General features: G+C 43.1%; 1 protein-coding gene across 2 annotated transcripts in view; it reads left to right on the top strand.

The window, feature by feature from the left end:
- The window catches only part of PCSK5 (proprotein convertase subtilisin/kexin type 5), a 464591-nt gene that overhangs the window by 410708 nt on the left and 37529 nt on the right, over positions 1–16354 (top strand). Inside the window, exons 28-30 of one of the 2 annotated variants that reach the window (XM_033237073.1) lie at positions 1973–2053; positions 5972–6055; positions 8240–8435. In XM_033237073.1, coding sequence (XP_033092964.1) covers positions 1973–2053; positions 5972–6055; positions 8240–8435 — 361 coding nt within the window. The remainder of the gene's footprint in view (positions 1–1972; positions 2054–5971; positions 6056–8239; positions 8436–16354) is intronic. The other variant, XM_033237074.1, reaches the window with a different exon arrangement.

The raw sequence follows: 16354 nt of genomic DNA, 5'->3' as shown, positions 1-16354 counted from the left end.
AAGCCACACACATGTGAAAAAAAAAAAAAAATCCACTTCAGTAGTGGGAAGCTATTTTGCCTAATAGTCACTGAACTTTAGAAAACTTCAAAGATGCCACGGAAATCTGATTTTTAGAAGGACTTTGTAGATGTGTGCAGCTGCCTCACTTAGAAATGAGTGCACCATTTTTAGTTATTTAACCTACCAGAACACAGAGTGCAAAAAAACACATGGCACTGGGTAAGTAATCAACTGTTTGGCCAGTAGGATGAAGGAAGCCTCTGTATCAACTTGCACGGATCGTTACATACTCAGGAGTTCTGTAAGTGGATTGTGAAACCATTGACAGCTTGAAATGGGCTATGGTGGGAGTATTTACACCACAGAAATTGGAAACACTACAAATCAGGTTTTCGGTTTTTCATTTTCTAGAGACCTGTCTTACCAGCACACCATTACTTTGGCTTCTATCAAATTACTTTAGAATTCAAATTTATTACTGAAAAATTCAAAAGCCTATGTCTACACCCTGTAGCAGATGCAGACCTTAGAGCACAGCACACATTATTCAAATCCCGGCTCTGTGACTTGCTGTGTAACCTTGAGTGAGTTACTCATCCTCTCTGAGCCTCAGTGTCCTTGTCTGTAAAGTGAAAACATGAAACTGCCTCACACAAAGTCATTTTAAGAATTAAATGAGAAAATGCATATAAAGCTCTCAGGACACATACGACACAATAAAGCCTAATCTACTCCCTAACTCTTTGACTCGGGCCAGTTTTAACACTTGAAACACTAGTTTGCTTTGAAAGCAGCATTCCCTGGGTCACGAAAAAAAGCAATTCTGGAGGCCATGCATGGTGGCTCATGCCTGTAATCCCAGCACTTTGGGAGGCCAAGGTGGGCAGATCACTTGAGGCCAGGATTCAAGACCAACCTGGCCAACATGGTGAAACCCCATCTCTACTAAAAATACAAAAATTAGCCAGGTGCGGTGGCACGTATGTGTAGTCTCAGCTACTTGGGAGGCTGAGGCATTAGAATCACTTGAACCTGGGAGGTGGAGGTTGCAGTGAGCCGAGATCATACCACTGCACTCCATCCTGGGTAACAGAGCGTGACTCTGTCCAAAAAAAAAAAAAGCCATTCAGGAGGGTGTAAAGATAAATAGAGGTCTGGGGAAAATGACTCCAGAAAGAAGGCACCAGATAATGGTAAGTCGGGATACCTAATAGGCAGAATCCTGACTCAGCCAAGAATGTATACTCACAAAGATGTTGAGAGCAGCTTTATTTACGCTTTTAAAAAGAGAAGGGAACAATCTCAAAAACATAACAAAAGAAAAAAGCTAAGTGAATTACCGTCCATACAAATAAATATGCAACCATTAAAAATGATGTTTATGGCTGGGCACGGTGGCTTCCGCCTGGAATCCCAGCACTTTGGGAGGCCAAGGCAGGCGGATCACTTCAGGCCAGGAGTTCGAGACCAACCTGGCCAACATGGTGAAACCCCATCTCTACTAAAAATACAAAAAATTAGCCAGGCATGGTGGTACTCGCCTGTAGTCCCAGCTACTTGGGAGGCTGAGGCAGGAGAATCGCTTGAACCTGGAAGCCAGAGGTTGCAACAAGCTGAGATGGTGCCACCGCACTCTAGGCTGAGAAACAGAACAAGACTCCTCGTAAAAAAAAAAAAAAAAAAAAAATGCTGTTTACAAGGAATGTTAATGACAAGAGAAAATGCCTACGAGATTTATAGTGTTAAATGCAGTGTTCAAGGTCAGTCTTATGTATACGGAAGCTATAAATGATCACACATCTATACATAGATGTAATTATACCCACACACTCGATATGAAGATGAGACATCCAGGTGCCACAGTATAGACAACAGACATTTCTGGGTGGTGGGATTATAGGTGAAGTTTATCTTCTTTATCCTTTTTGCATTAAAAAAACTAAATACTTTATTTTTTTTAATAAAAAAGAAGCTGTGCCCATTGCAAACCTATCTGTGGTGAAGAGCCTGCTGCAGGAGCGACGAAGGTGGAAAGTTCAAATCAAAAGAGGTAACAGGGAAATAGGGAGGCAACAATCACAGCAGCAGAGACTGTCTCTGGAGATGGTCTCCATGGAAAAATCACCCCAAGAAGCTGGGAGGCCAGATGCAAATGGGGTGCAGAGATGCAGAGGTCATTAGAAAAAGATGGAGAGAGGAGGGGCCCATAAACATAACCTATGAGCAGTCACTCAGAGGGAAGACCGTGAGAAACTCAGCAGTGGAGATTTCTGTAACAGATAAGGACGTTCGTGACGTGCTAAATGGTCATGCCTGGCAGAGGCTATCAAGAAGAGCATCTGTCCTCGCAGAACTTTAATAGGCTAAGGAAGCACCTCTGCCTTCCCAGTCCCTGCGGCATTGTTTGAAATCACAAAGACTGGAAAAAACTAAGTGGTTACCAGTAGGAGACGAGAGAAATAAAGTCAATGTATTCATACAATAGAATACTATGGAGCCACCAAAAGGAAGAGGTTCTTTCTGTACTGATAAAGAATGATCTCCAAATATAGTGCTTGTTTACAGGCAAGGTGATAAACCATGTGAATAGCTACAGTTTGTACGAAAAAGGGTGGAGAAGGGATTAGGAGGGAGACATCACAGTGCATGTCTTTTTTCCATTTTGCACCATGTGCAGATTATGTATTAAATAAAAAACAAATAGAATAAATGAACCCCTTGCTTTATATAGTTTAGCTACAGTCATTTCTGAAGAATGGATACCGTACTTTCTGGATCAAAGTGGTTCTTTCTTTCTTTCTTTCTTTTTTTTTTTTTTTTTTGCGGTCCTGTGCAGTCTAGAATTTCCGGAGTGAGAAAAAGAGAAACTAGGATCATGGTTAAAATTTACTCGTTGAGATTAAGTCCCTAATCTTTTATGATAAAGAACTCTTGCTGGGGAGGACTTTATCCCATGCCCAGGCCTAATTGCTAAGTTAACTGCTTGTACAGATCTCCCTCTGGTGGACATATGGAGACATTACAGAATTTTATTTTATTTTTATTTGTTATTATTTTTTAAGAGACAAGGTTTCGCTGTATTGTCCAGGCTGGTCTCAAACTCTTGGCTTCAAGCGATCCTCCCACCTTGGCCTCCCAAATTGCTGGGATTACAGACATAAGCCACCTTGCTTGGCTGATATTATAAAATTTTATACCAGGTGTATGCAGTAAAATACCAAATTGCCAGAATGTGAGATACATGTAATTATAAATATGTGCATATATGTAGATATAGACATTAAAATGTATACAAATATGAGAAAATTAATGAAAACTCATGTCTTTATAAATATATTTTAGTATATACATGATAACATCAAAGGAAAATCAGCCTGAAGCCTGGACGTAGAACATTGAAGATTTGCAAGGTGTTCACTCTCTGATTAATATTGTTGTCTTATTACTCTTTGCACAACTGCTCTCAGCCATTCAGTGAACATCTGACTAATAGTAGCAACAGGATTGTTGCTCGCCTTTCGGCTGCCATCTCTTTGGGGCTGAGTGATATTGCAGGTTTAAAAGGCCTTCGGGAACAGAATCGGTTACTTTGAGAGGCATGAGGAACACCTTTGTAACAATCCTGTGGCTCTGCACGAGGCTAAATTCAGCCCTTAACAGATGCTCCAGAGAGAGTACACCAGTCAATCATCAGCGTTAATTAGTATATTGGAAAACCAGGGGGCTGGCTGCAGTGGCTCACACCTGTAATCCCAGCACTTTGGGAGACCAAGGCGGGTGGATCACCTGAGGTCAGGAGTTCGAGACCAGCCTGAGCAACATGGTGAAACCCCATCTCTACTAAAAATACAAAAATTAGCCAGGATTGGTGGCAGGCACCTGTAATCCCAGCTACTTGGGAGGCTGAGATCGGAGAATTGCTTGGACCTGGGAGGCAAAGGTTGCAGTGAGCCAAGATTGTGCCACTGCGCTCCAGCCTGGGCGATGGAGTGAGACTCTGTCTCAAAAAATAAAAGAAAGCCAGAGTAAATTTTTCTCTCCAAACTAGGAAAAAACCAACTACCCTGCATGGCAGCCTAATCATTTATATCTCCATCTCCATCTCCACCTGTATCTGCATCTATCCCCATATCTGTATCTATCCATCCTATCCATCTATATATGTATCTTTCTACCATCTGTATTTGAATCTAGTTTCCTCTATGGCAAGGCTCATCAGCTTTGTATCCATGATACTGTAGAAGCCGAGCAGTGCCACTCAGGTATGAAACCAGAGGGAAAGAAGAGGGGAGTAAAACAAGTTTCAGAAATGGAGTGGAATGGTGACGAGAGAGACAACAGGAAGCAGGAGGAACTACCATTGACTGTGCCACTATGTTAAGCACTTAACACACATTATCTCATTTAGTCTTCACAACAATCCTATAAGGGCAGAATTATTTTCTCTCATTTTAGAGACAAGGAAAGCAGGACTCTGAGAGTTTAATTACTGTATCCATGGTTACCCTTCCCTTCGGCAGCACAGCTGGGATCTGAAGGCAGGTGTGACTAGAGAACCATCAATACCCGGCTCTGACTCTTAAGATGAGAAGAAAGAAGATGAAAGGCAGGCGAGGAAGGAAGGGAGAAAGGGAGGGAGGAGGTAATGAAGGGAAATGGTAAGATGTCAACATTGGTTGAGGGTCAGGGTCATTGAAATCCCACATTCTGAGCTAGAACTTCGTTTTCTAATTTTTCCCTATATGAGCCATGCTGGTTTCTGAGCAATCCCTGAGCTCTAGTCAAGGTCTCAGTATGTATTGACTGAGTGAAGTCTTGAAGCTGTTCTGTCTTTGAAACTGTCCCATGGAGTTGCTGAGGTGACTTCCTGGGAGAGCCTGCCCATCAAATGCTGTTGGAGGGAAAGGGAGAAGGGAACACTTCCAAAGTTTCCCTGGTGAATGGTGTATTAACCTGGGATGGCCTACTTATAGCCCGACCAACCAGAAAGCTCGTGAGTAGGGGAAAATGGTGATGTTTAACAACGATTTGGGACAAATTTAAGATGAGATAAATTTAGGTTGCATAGCACAGTAGCTACTCTGAAGAAAACAGTGACCCAAACTTTGACCAATAATAACATCTGATTTTCGAAGAACAACAACAGAAAAAAGAAAAGAAGTTCCTCCACAAGAGGTACAATGAATTCTCAATTATCATCTTGGAGTAAAGAGAAATGGTCATCCAGCTGGACATGGTGGCTCACACCTGTAATCCCAGCACTTTGGGAGGCTGAGGTGGGTGGTCAGGAGTTTGAGCCCAGCCTGGTCAACATGGCGAAACCGTCTCTACTAAAAATACAAAAATTAGCGGGGCGTGGTGGTGCGCACCTGTAATCCCAGCTACTCGGCCGGAGAATCGCTTGAGCCCAGGAGGCGGAGATGGCAGTGAGCCAAGATCATACCACTACACTCCAGCCTGGGCTACAGAGCAAGACTCTGTCTCAAAAAAAAAAAAAAAAGACAAGAAAAGAAAAGGTCATCCAACAATCTTGGCAATAGAAGTGATTACCTTTGACTCATAAACTCATTCACAAATGCATACACACAAACACAAACTCACACTCCCATTTTTAACACACAAAAGAAGTAATCATTTGTTAGTTCAGATATCCCCACAGTATTTGAGGCTATCTTATAAGATACCACATTCCTTTTGGTACCACACATTCGTGTGGTATCTTTCTTGATAATCAATTGCCAATGAAGTCTTGATATTCAATTGCAAATGAAGGAGTAAGAGAAAAACAAATAAATGAAGTCTACACAATGGCAATGAGCCAGTGCCAACAATCAGCTCATGTACAATCAAAAGGATTCCATTTGGGGCAAGAAAAGGGACTAGGTTACCCATGAGATCTTTTTTAGCACTGGAATCCTATGTGCCTATTCAAAGGAGAAGGCTGAACTGTTGTTTCTTTCTCATACAGATACTTTGGGAAAATCCCAGCCTTGTCATTCTTCTTGTAAAACCTGCAATGGATCTGCAACTCTGTGCACTTCATGTCCCAAAGGTTAGTGTGTTGTGTGACAGGAGATGGCAGCAGTCAAGCCAAGTCATTGAAACTCATGTGTAGTAGCATCTTTGTGTAAGGAGGTCTGTAACACCTTGGTCTACTCCCATCACATGTTCCTATTACAGTGGCTACTTGGGAGACACACAAGGACCCAAACATTGACCAATAATAAAAACTGGTTTTCAAAGGACAATACAAAGAAGTGGTCGGGTGCAGTGGTTCACACCTGTAATCCCAACATTTTGAGAGGCTGAGGCGGGAGGATTGCTTGAGCCCAGGAGTTTGAGATCAGCCTGGGCAACATAGTAAGACCCCATCTCTATAAAAAATTTAAAAAATAGCTGGGCATGGTGGCATGTCCCTGTAGTTCCAGCTACTTGGGAGGCTGAAATGAAAGCATTGCTTGGTCTCAGGAGGTCAAGGCTGCAGTGAACCATGATCATGCCACTGCACTCCAGCCTGGGTAACAGAGCAAGACCCTACCTCAAAAAAAAAAAAAAAAAAGTTTCTTGATCTAAAGGCATGATGAAGAGGGAGGGAGGAAGAAATAAGAGCAGCAACATAACAGCTTGATAACTTACCAGTTGCTTCATCTATAAAAACAAAAATCACAAATAACATACCTTCCCTGAATTAGGGGAATATTTTACTTAAATGGTACACTGACATAAAGAATGTTTAAGTGGGCTGGGTATGATGGCTCATGCCTGTAATCCCAGCACTTTGAGAGGGTGAAGTTGGAGGATCACTTGAGGCCAGGAGTTGGAGACCAGCCTGGCCAACATGGCAAAACTCCGTCTCTAATAAAAATACAAAAATTAGCCACATGTGTTGGCACATGCCTGTAATCCCAGGCTACTCAGGAGGCTGAGACATGAGATCACTTGAACCTGGGAGGCAGAGGTTGCAGTGTGCACTTCAACCTGGATGACAGAGCAAGACGCTGCCTCAAAAAAAAAGAAGAAGAAGAATGTTTACGTGTTTACATGATCATTATAAAGTCCATGTTGGAATGTACAATGTTAATAGTGGAATATGATGCAAAAGCGGAAAAATTTACAATAGGCAAGCCATGATTATAATCATATAAAATATAAAAGGTTACATTCAAAAAACTAAAGCATTTTCTTGGAATTTTGGGTTTGAGAGTGATTTTGAAAATTGGTTTTCTTAATGAGTATCTGTTGTTCGATTAAAAAATAGATGGATCCTCTGTTAAAGGGAGAGTTGGGTGGAAGAGTTGTAACTCTGTGCCGAGCCTGTAATCCCAGCACTTTAGGAGGCTGAGGCAGGCAGATTACCTGAGGTCAAGATGGGAGGCCGAGACGGGCGGATCACGAGGTCAGGAGATCGAGACCATCCTGGCTAACACAGTGAAACCCCGTCTCTACTAAAAATACAAAAAACTAGCCGGGCGAGATGGCGGGCGCCTGTAGTCCCAGCTACTCGGGAGGCTGAGGCAGGAGAATGGCGTGAACCCGGGAGGCGGAGCTTGCAGTGAGCTGAGATCCGGCCACTGCACTCCAGCCGGGCGACAGAGCGAGACTCCGCCTCAAAAAAAAAAAAAAAAGAGTTCAAGTCCTGCCTGTCCAACATGGTGAAACCCCATCTCTACTAAAAATACAAAAATTAGCCAGGTGTGGTGGTGCACACCTGTAGTCCCAGCTACTCGGGAGGCTGAAGTAGGAGAATCGCTTGAACCCAGGGGGCAGAGTTTGCAGTGAGCCAAGGTCGCACCAGTGCACTCAAGCCTGGGAGACAGAGCAAGACTCCTTCTCGAAAAAAAAAAAAAAACAGTTGCAACTATGTTAGTGTCCTAACAAGATGAGCTTTGGGGAAGCAGAATATTAATAGACTCTATCAAGCTGTGCATGTACAGCTGCCTTCCACCAGGAAGACATAGACAGGGTGTTAACAAGACTGATCAGCTGGGCAAAGGGAAGCCCCGTCATGACCTCTACCTAATATCCGTGGGAAAGGAAAGAAACAGGGCAAAAGCCTCTTGCTGTCAATTGCTTTCTAGAAATGTAACTCATCCTGGAGGACTTAGCATCACTAGTAAATATTTTGGTAAGCCTGAAGTAAGTGCCTGGACACTTTGGTCTTTGGAAAGGTTAAAAAAGCCATGTCTCTGCGTAGAAAAACACATGATGACTATTCCTATCTTCCCTGGATTTCTAGGTGCATATCTTCTGGCTCAGGCCTGTGTTACCTCCTGTCCCCAAGGCACATGGCCTTCCGTAAGGAGCAGGAGCTGCGAGAACTGTACGGAGGCCTGTGCCGTCTGCTCTGGAGTCGATCTTTGCAAAAAGTGCGTGATGCAGCTGGGCCACCCTCTCTTCCTCCATGAAGGCAGGTGCTACTCCAAGTGCCCGGAGTAAGTTTCCTTTTTAATTTTACTTCCTGCTTGTAATCACTCTCCTAAAGTACTTTGGGAGCAATTACTTCTTGTTCACCAAAAAACTCTTCTCCGCTCTATGAGCGCCCGCATAAATGTCCTCTGTTGACTGACAACGGCTATGGGCCGCAGCAGCCAAAACTTACATGAGGCCAGATGCCCACTTCTCCTTTGTGACTATTTTATGTGTATATTTTTACTTTTATGAAAAATATGTTCAGGGGCTGGGCATGGTGGCTCACACTTGTAATCACAGCAGTTCGGAAGGCCAAGGCAGAAGGATCGCTAGGAGTTTGAAACCAGCCTAGGCAACATAGCAAGACTCTGTCTACAAAAAATTTAAAACATTAGCCAGTGGGGGCCGGGCGCGGTGGCTCACGCCTGTAATCCCAGCACTTTGGGAGGCTGAGGCGGGTGGATCATGAGCTCAGAAGATCAACATCATCCTGGCTAACACGGTGAAACCCCGTCTCTACTAAAAATACAAAAAATTAGCTGGGCATGGTGGCGGGCACCTGTAGTCCCAGCTACTCGGGAGGCTGAGGCAGCAGAATGGCGTTAATCTGGGAGGCGGACCTTGCAGTGAGCCGAGATGGTGCCACTGCACTCCAGCCTGGGCAACAGAGCAAGACTCCGTCTCAAAACAAAACAAGACAAAACAAAACAAAAACTTAGCCAGTGGGTGCCTGTCGTCCCAGCTACTTGGGAGGCTGAGGCGGGAGGATTCCTTGAGCCCAGGAGACTGCAGTGAGCTGTGATTGCGCCACTGCACTCCAGCCTGGATGACAAAGCAGGACCCTGTCTCTTTAAAAAAAAAAAAAAGAAAAAGTTATTTTCCCACCTTAATGATCAACTGTTGTCATGGTTTTTCTTTTTTCCTCCATACCAAAAGTAAGGCTGTGATGTGAACCTCTTCTAAAGGTTTAAATAGGTGAGACATGAATTACAAATAATAAATAATACTTGGTTAGTTAGTTATTGATTCCTCCTGGTTTCCTTGGTCCCCTGATTTGTAATTGCTTTACTCTTCCTACCAATGGTCCCACCTCCAGAATTTACCTAGGAAGAAAGGGAGGAATAGCAAATGGAAGAGTACAGCAAGAAACTTTCAGCAACAAGCAACAGAAATGCCAAGTAAAATGACTGAGACATAACAGGGTTTATTATCTCACAGAACAAAAATGTTGCAAGTCCAGTATCAGTCACTTCAGTGGCCAAGAAGGTCATCACAACGTCTGGTTTTTCTCTTTTGCTCTTGTACCTTCCTTAGCTCGTCCTGTCTGACCAGCCCCGCTGCTGAGCCCACGTTGTGTGTCTCAGCTCCAGACACTGTCACCGCATGCAGCCACGACCAGGGCCAGGAAAGGGGATGCTTCCCCTTGTTTATCCTTTTCTTGAGAGAAAAGAAAATTTCCTCAGACTTCCCTGCTAATCTCAGTCCCAAGAATACATCACTGATACCTCCCTAAATCAATCTCTGGCCAAAAGAATGGAAATACAGGCGTGGTTCAGGCTGAACAAAATTTACCCCTGAGCACCCAAACAACTCAGGACTCTGACAGCCGGGAAGAATGGAGAGAGGAAGGCAGGGAATAAATTTGGGGAAGTAACTGACAGTGTCTACTTTAAGGAGTTAGGATTTTCTTTTGCCCTCTTAGTAAAAGAATTTGATACAACAACACCTGTTTCCTGGCTGGGCGTGGTAGCTCACACCTGTAATCCCAGCACTTTGGGAAGCCGAGACAGGCAGATCACCTGAGGTCAGGAGTTCAAGACCAGCCTGACCAACGTGGAGAAACCCCGCCTCTACTAAAAATACAAAATTAGCCAAGTGTGGTGTCCTATGCCTGTAATCCCAGCTACTCGGGAGGCTGAAGCAGGAGACTCGTTCGAACCCGGGAGGTGGAGGTTGTGGTGAACTGAGATCACACCATTGTACTCCAGCCTGGGCAACAAGAGTGAAACTCCGACTCGAAAAAAACAAAAAAGGAAAAAGCAAAAATGGCACCTATTTCCTAGTGACCTATTTGTTTTCATTACTGAGATAGACTCTATATATAGAGTATAAATATAAGTAATGAGTATAAATATAAGGTATTTATTCTCAAAAAGCATCCAATCTAGTGTAGAAAGCCAAGCATATTCACCTCAACAACACAGATACGTATTTAGCACAAACTAGGTGTAAAAATTGATACTGATACAATATCAATAGATTGTATTGTATATATGTAGCTCAGTGGAGTCTATTCTTCTACCAACAATTGATATTGATATTGATATTGATATTGATCCTTGATATGGAAAGCTAAGTTAAGACCAACTGAAGGAAGTCTGGGTCTGCAAAATGCTTACAATCCAGTAAGGGAGGTTTACATCAGGCAACGTCACACTTCTCAGAGCCTTAATATACAAAAGGCTAAGAGATTCCAAGGGAAAAGAAAACATTTTAAATCACCATTTTTTGAATGCTTGCAATGTCCAGGTATTGTGCTAAGGGCTTTAAATGTATGATCCCACTAATTCTCACAAGAATTCTCTTATTCACATACTATTATTTTCCCTCATTTGACAGATGAGGAAAAGAATAGCAGAATCCATTTTACATGTCAGACACATGGTGTGGTCAGAATTTGAACCCAAACCTCTCTGGCATTGAAGTCCATGTGCTTAACTATCACTCAGTGCTACCTTCTTGTATAATTATTTTTTTAATCACAACTTTATTGAGACATAATTCACATACCATACAATTCACCCCAAAAGTGTATAATTCACTGGTTTTTAGTATATTCACAGAGTTATGCAACCATTACCACAATCAATTTTAGAACATTTTCATCAACCTAGAAAGAAACCCTATACCCTTTTAGCCGTTATTCCTACTTTTTCCATTTCCCCCAGCCCTTAGCAACCACTAATCTACTTCCTGTCCCTATAGATTTACTATTCTTGGACATTTCCTATAAATGGCATTGTATAAAATGTAGTCTTTGAGCCAAGCATGGTGGCCATGGTACACACCTCCAGTCCCGGCTATCAGGAGTCCAAGGCTGGAGAATTGCTTGAGCCCAGGAGTTCAAGGTCAATCTGAGCAACATAGCAAGACCCTGTCTCTGAAAATGAAAACAAAACATATAAAACAAAAAAGACAAAACATGATTTTTTGTGACAGACTTTTTGACTTAGCAGAATGTTTTCCAGCTTCATCCCCAGATGGGTATTTGAGAAAAAGCTTGATTCCACTAGCTCTGGAAGGATTTTGTCAAGCAGAGAGTGGAGAAAGGGTAGCAAAGGGTCAGAGTAAGAGAACCCAGGTGAGAAGGCAGGTGTGGAAACTCCCAGTTCTCCTCCCCTATCAACCGAACTCCCCCCTAGCAAACTCAGCCAAGTGTTACAATAAAGCGAAGTGTTACAATAAAGTCAGAGAGCTGCTTACCAGAGTCAGTCATTGCTTCCTCAGTGGTAGGATTGAACTGGTTGTCATTATTATTGCCTTATTTATTTAATCATTACCTTTTTCAACGCTCTCTTGGGTTCTTTGAGTGTTCCAGGAATTCACAACGCATTAAAACAAGGAAGAAAGAGTGTATTTTGCTTTATTCCAGGTAGTTGACCGCTCAACACTTTTTACCTCCAAGTCTGGGGTGAAGCATTTTCATGGAGCAATGAGACACTATGCAGACATGCAGCAGTCAATATAGTCTGTATTGCTGGAGCAGTAGGAAAGCTACAAGCATGGCCTAGAAATATTGCAGACTATGGAATTGCAAGCATATGCCATCCTGCTGTGGGTAGGGTGATCTGATTATAGTGGAATCCCTCATCTTTGTGTTTACATAAAAAAAAAGAAGACTAACAATGGAAGACACAGAGTCTGAGGAACATATAATATCCAGCTTATCTTGGACATATAATATCCAGCTTATCTTATTGCTGTTTCTGAGAAATCACCCTTTTGGGTGTGATCCATCCTAGAATAGTAATAAGATTTATAACAGGAATATAACCTACAATGACACAGCATCCAGATATTCAGAGCTATTTATAAGTTAGCATTTAGTGGCCCCTGCTTTTTCAAATATAGTATATGTTCATGAAAAAAAAAAAAAGTTGTTTGTTTTGTTTTGTTTGTTTGAGACGGAGTCTCACCCTGTCACCCAGGCTGAAGTGCAATGGCGCTATCTCTGCTCACTGCAATCTCTGCCTCCCAGGGTCTAGCAATTCTCCTGCCTCAGCCTCCTGAGTCACTAGGATTACAGGCTCATGCCACCACACTCGGCTTATTTTTTTTTCTATCTTTAGCAGAGATGAGGTTTCACCATGTTGGCCAGGCTGGTCTCGAACTCCTGACCTCGTGATCCGCCCACCTTGGCCTCCCAAAGTACTGGGATTACAGGCATAAGCCACCGCACCCAGCCAAAAATAGGTTTTAACAGTAACATATATCTTTTGTTTTGGTTTGGTTTTTGAGATGGAGTTCCACTCTTGTGGCTCAGGCTAGAGTGCAATGGCGCCATCTCAGCTCACTGCAACCTCCGCCTCCCAGGTTCAAGCAATTATTCTGCCTCAGCCTCCCAAGTAGCTGGAATTACAGGCATCTGCCACCACGCCCAGCTAATTTTTTGTATTTTTAGTAGAGATGGGGTTTCACCAAGTGGGCCAGGCTGGTCTTGAACCCCTGACCTCAGGTGATCCACCCACCCTGGCCTTTCAAAATGCTGCGATTACAGGCATGAGCCACCATGCCAGTAACATATATCATTATGGTGGTTACTTAAAAAGCAACAGAAAACTTAAGGTGGACTCACATTCACCAAACGTGAACAGATTTGAAGCTCTGTTGAAGAAATACGGCCTTCCTTTAAGTGCTGCCGGTCACTGTCTTGGTGTCTGTGAAATGGAGGTGAAGGTCCCAGACCCCACAGCTTTCACAAGACGTGATTTTATCTGAGCTGAAAGACTTCAACACAAAGTAATTTGAATTTAACAATTTAGTATATGCAACCATTTCTTTTCAAAACAAATATTAGTCTTCTTAAATAACTGTGAAATAAAGCATGAAGAAAAACAGTTTTATGAATGCAGAGAGCAGAAAGGAGGACAAACTCCCAGGCAGATTTGTGTGGAGAAGACTACTTTTAGCAAGTGGCTCCTTGAAAATCACCTCTCAGGTTGCCTTCTGGCTGTCTCCCGACAGCTTCTGATATTCACTTTTTTTTTTTTTTTTTTTTTTTGTAAGACGGAGTCTCGCTCTGTCACCCAGGCTGGAGTGCAGTGCTGTAATATCAGCTGGAGTGCTGCAATTTCTGCCTCCTGGGTTCAAGCGATTCCCCTGCCTCAGCCTCCTGAGTAGCTGGGATTACAGGCGCCTGCCATCACGCTCGACTAATTTTTGTATTTTTGTAGAGACAGCATTTCGCCATGTGTTGGCCAAGCTGGTCTTGAACTCCTGACCTCAGGTGATCTGCCCATCTGGGCCTCCCAAAGTGCTGGGATTCCAGGCATGAGCCACTTCAAGAGTTTTATTTTTTGTCTTTTTGCTTGAAGCCATTTCTTTCATTTCAGCATCTCATCCAACATCCACTGACCCTCTTCTGAGAGGGATCTGAAAAAGACTTCTTCATGATGCATCTTTTTAGGCTCTATATTAGCATTCATCATCTTCAGTGTCCGGAAACTGTTCTCTGCAGGTCTTGACCAGGCCTAGCATTGAGATTCCCTGGAGGTAGGCCTGATGTCACACAGCTCCCCTCCTTTAAACACAGAGTGGATCGTTGTGGCATACCAGCTCCCACCGTAAGGTTACGAGATGTGGCTGTCCCCACTCTGAGGCATCCCAGCACCAACTCTCAGGTGTGGCAAGAGAGGCACATCATGAATAACAAAGACATCCCTATCTCTTAGGAAATTCCAAAGGTTTTGAGGTTAGCTGACGAGAAAGACTAGACTTCTCTTTGGGTGAGGTCAAATTCTTTACTATGCATACAGGAAAAATGAATCCATCAAATTTTCATTCCATTAGAAGGTGTGATTGGTAAGGTACACCTGTAATCCCAGAACTTCCGGAGGCCATGGTGGGTGCGCTGCTTGAGGCCAGGAGTTTGAGACCAGCTTGGGCAACATAGTAAGACCCCCATCTCTACACACACACAAAAAAAGGATAAAAATTTAAAAATAGCCCAGTGTGGTGGCACAGACTTGTAGTCCTAGCTACTCAGAAGGCCGAGATGGGAGGATCACTTGAGCCCAGCAAGTCGAGGCTGCAGTGAGCCATGATCGCACCACTGCACTCCAGCCTGGGCAACAGAGCAAGACCCTGTCTCAAACAAAACAAAACAAAGAAATGTGACTTCTGTTCACCCCTGTCCTATTTCTTCCTGGCACACTCAATATATTTTTGTTTACTGAATGCATACAATAAATAAATGACTGAAAGAATGATTAAATGTGTGAGCGCTAATTAATTAAAACATCAAGTAAAAATGCTATGTAGGAGCAGATCCCTCTCTGGCTTGTGATTTTAAAAGGTCTCTGGTAGATTGGGTTATTTGTTGCAGTTCTTCACCACTCCTTGTATTCATGCCCACTGCCTGCCACTTTGTACCAGCTCCACCAGAGGCGAAATGGACTTCCTTGTCCCTTGACTTTGACTGGGTTATGTGACTTGCTTTGGCCAATGACATGTTAGCAGAAGAAAGGTGGAGGCATAAAATGTGCCCGATTGAACTTAACCTTCTGTACTTCTGTCACAGCTGTGAGAAGAACGTCCCCTGGTAGTCCCTGTAGCCAGTGAAAATAGAGAGGTGTGAAGACATGGACTCAGTGCGCAGCCTGGAGTCAAGCCTGCCAAGCCCAACCTAGATCTGCTTCCCCCCACACATGAGTGAGAGTAAATGATTGTTGTTTTAAGCCACCAAGTTTTGGGTTGGGGTGGTTTGTGACACAGCACTATTATGGCACCAACTCACTAATGGATCATGATAGAAAGCAATTGCAATAGGTACCCATGGTCAGAAGTCCATTTTCTCTAAGCCGGCTTCTTGGATTTTCCTCTTCTGCAAGTTCCAGCTCTTCCTTTCAGCTTTTCCCACCAAAGAAACCTCATCTAAGTTCACGTCCTTTGCAGGGACATGGATGAAACTGGAAACCTTCATTCTCAGCAAACTAACAGGAACAGAAAACCAAACACTGCATGTTCTCAGTCATAAGTGGGAGTTGAACAATGAGAACACACGGACACAGGGAGGGGAACGTCACACACCAGGGCCTGTCGGAGGGTGGGGGGGAAGGGGAGGGAGAGCATTAGGACAAATACCTAATGTAGATGATGGGTTGATGGGTGCAGCAAACCACCACGGCACGTGTATACCTATGTTACAAACCTGCACATTCTGTACATGTACCCCAGAACTTAAAGTATTTTTTAAAAAAAGAAAAAAGGAAGCCTCATCTATCCATTCCTCATCTCCCAAATATATTTGAGAGGACTGGGGTTTTATATTTTACTGTGTTCCCCTACCAGTGAGTGATTTCTATAATGGGATAATCATTGGGGTTCTATATATACAGACATAAGATTCTGCCTGGAAGAAGGTCATTTGCACAAACATACTGGTACTCAAACTATGTTTAGTGCAATGTGCAAATGTTCATATGTACCCGCTTGAAAAAAGTCATCAGAGACTGAGTGAGAGCATCCAGTGGTTCCAATCTGACAGGGCATTAACCCTTTTGAGCCTTTTGGAAATATGTTTTAAGTTTATTAAATGTTTTTAAAATGTATTAATTGAATAACAAATATTTTCTACTCTACAGTTAGGCTCTAACAAAAAGAAAGAAACAATAATGAAAATTAGGGGGTCATATAGAGAAGAGAGAAGATGACCAAACTACAC

Source organism: Trachypithecus francoisi, unplaced genomic scaffold (genome assembly GCF_009764315.1).
Source record: "Trachypithecus francoisi isolate TF-2019V2 unplaced genomic scaffold, Tfra_2.0 Lachesis_group16, whole genome shotgun sequence".
In the NCBI taxonomy this organism is placed as follows: Eukaryota; Metazoa; Chordata; class Mammalia; order Primates; family Cercopithecidae; genus Trachypithecus; species Trachypithecus francoisi.
The sequence above is the reverse complement of the archived record's forward strand: the minus strand, read 5'-3'. Positions and strand labels throughout refer to the sequence as shown.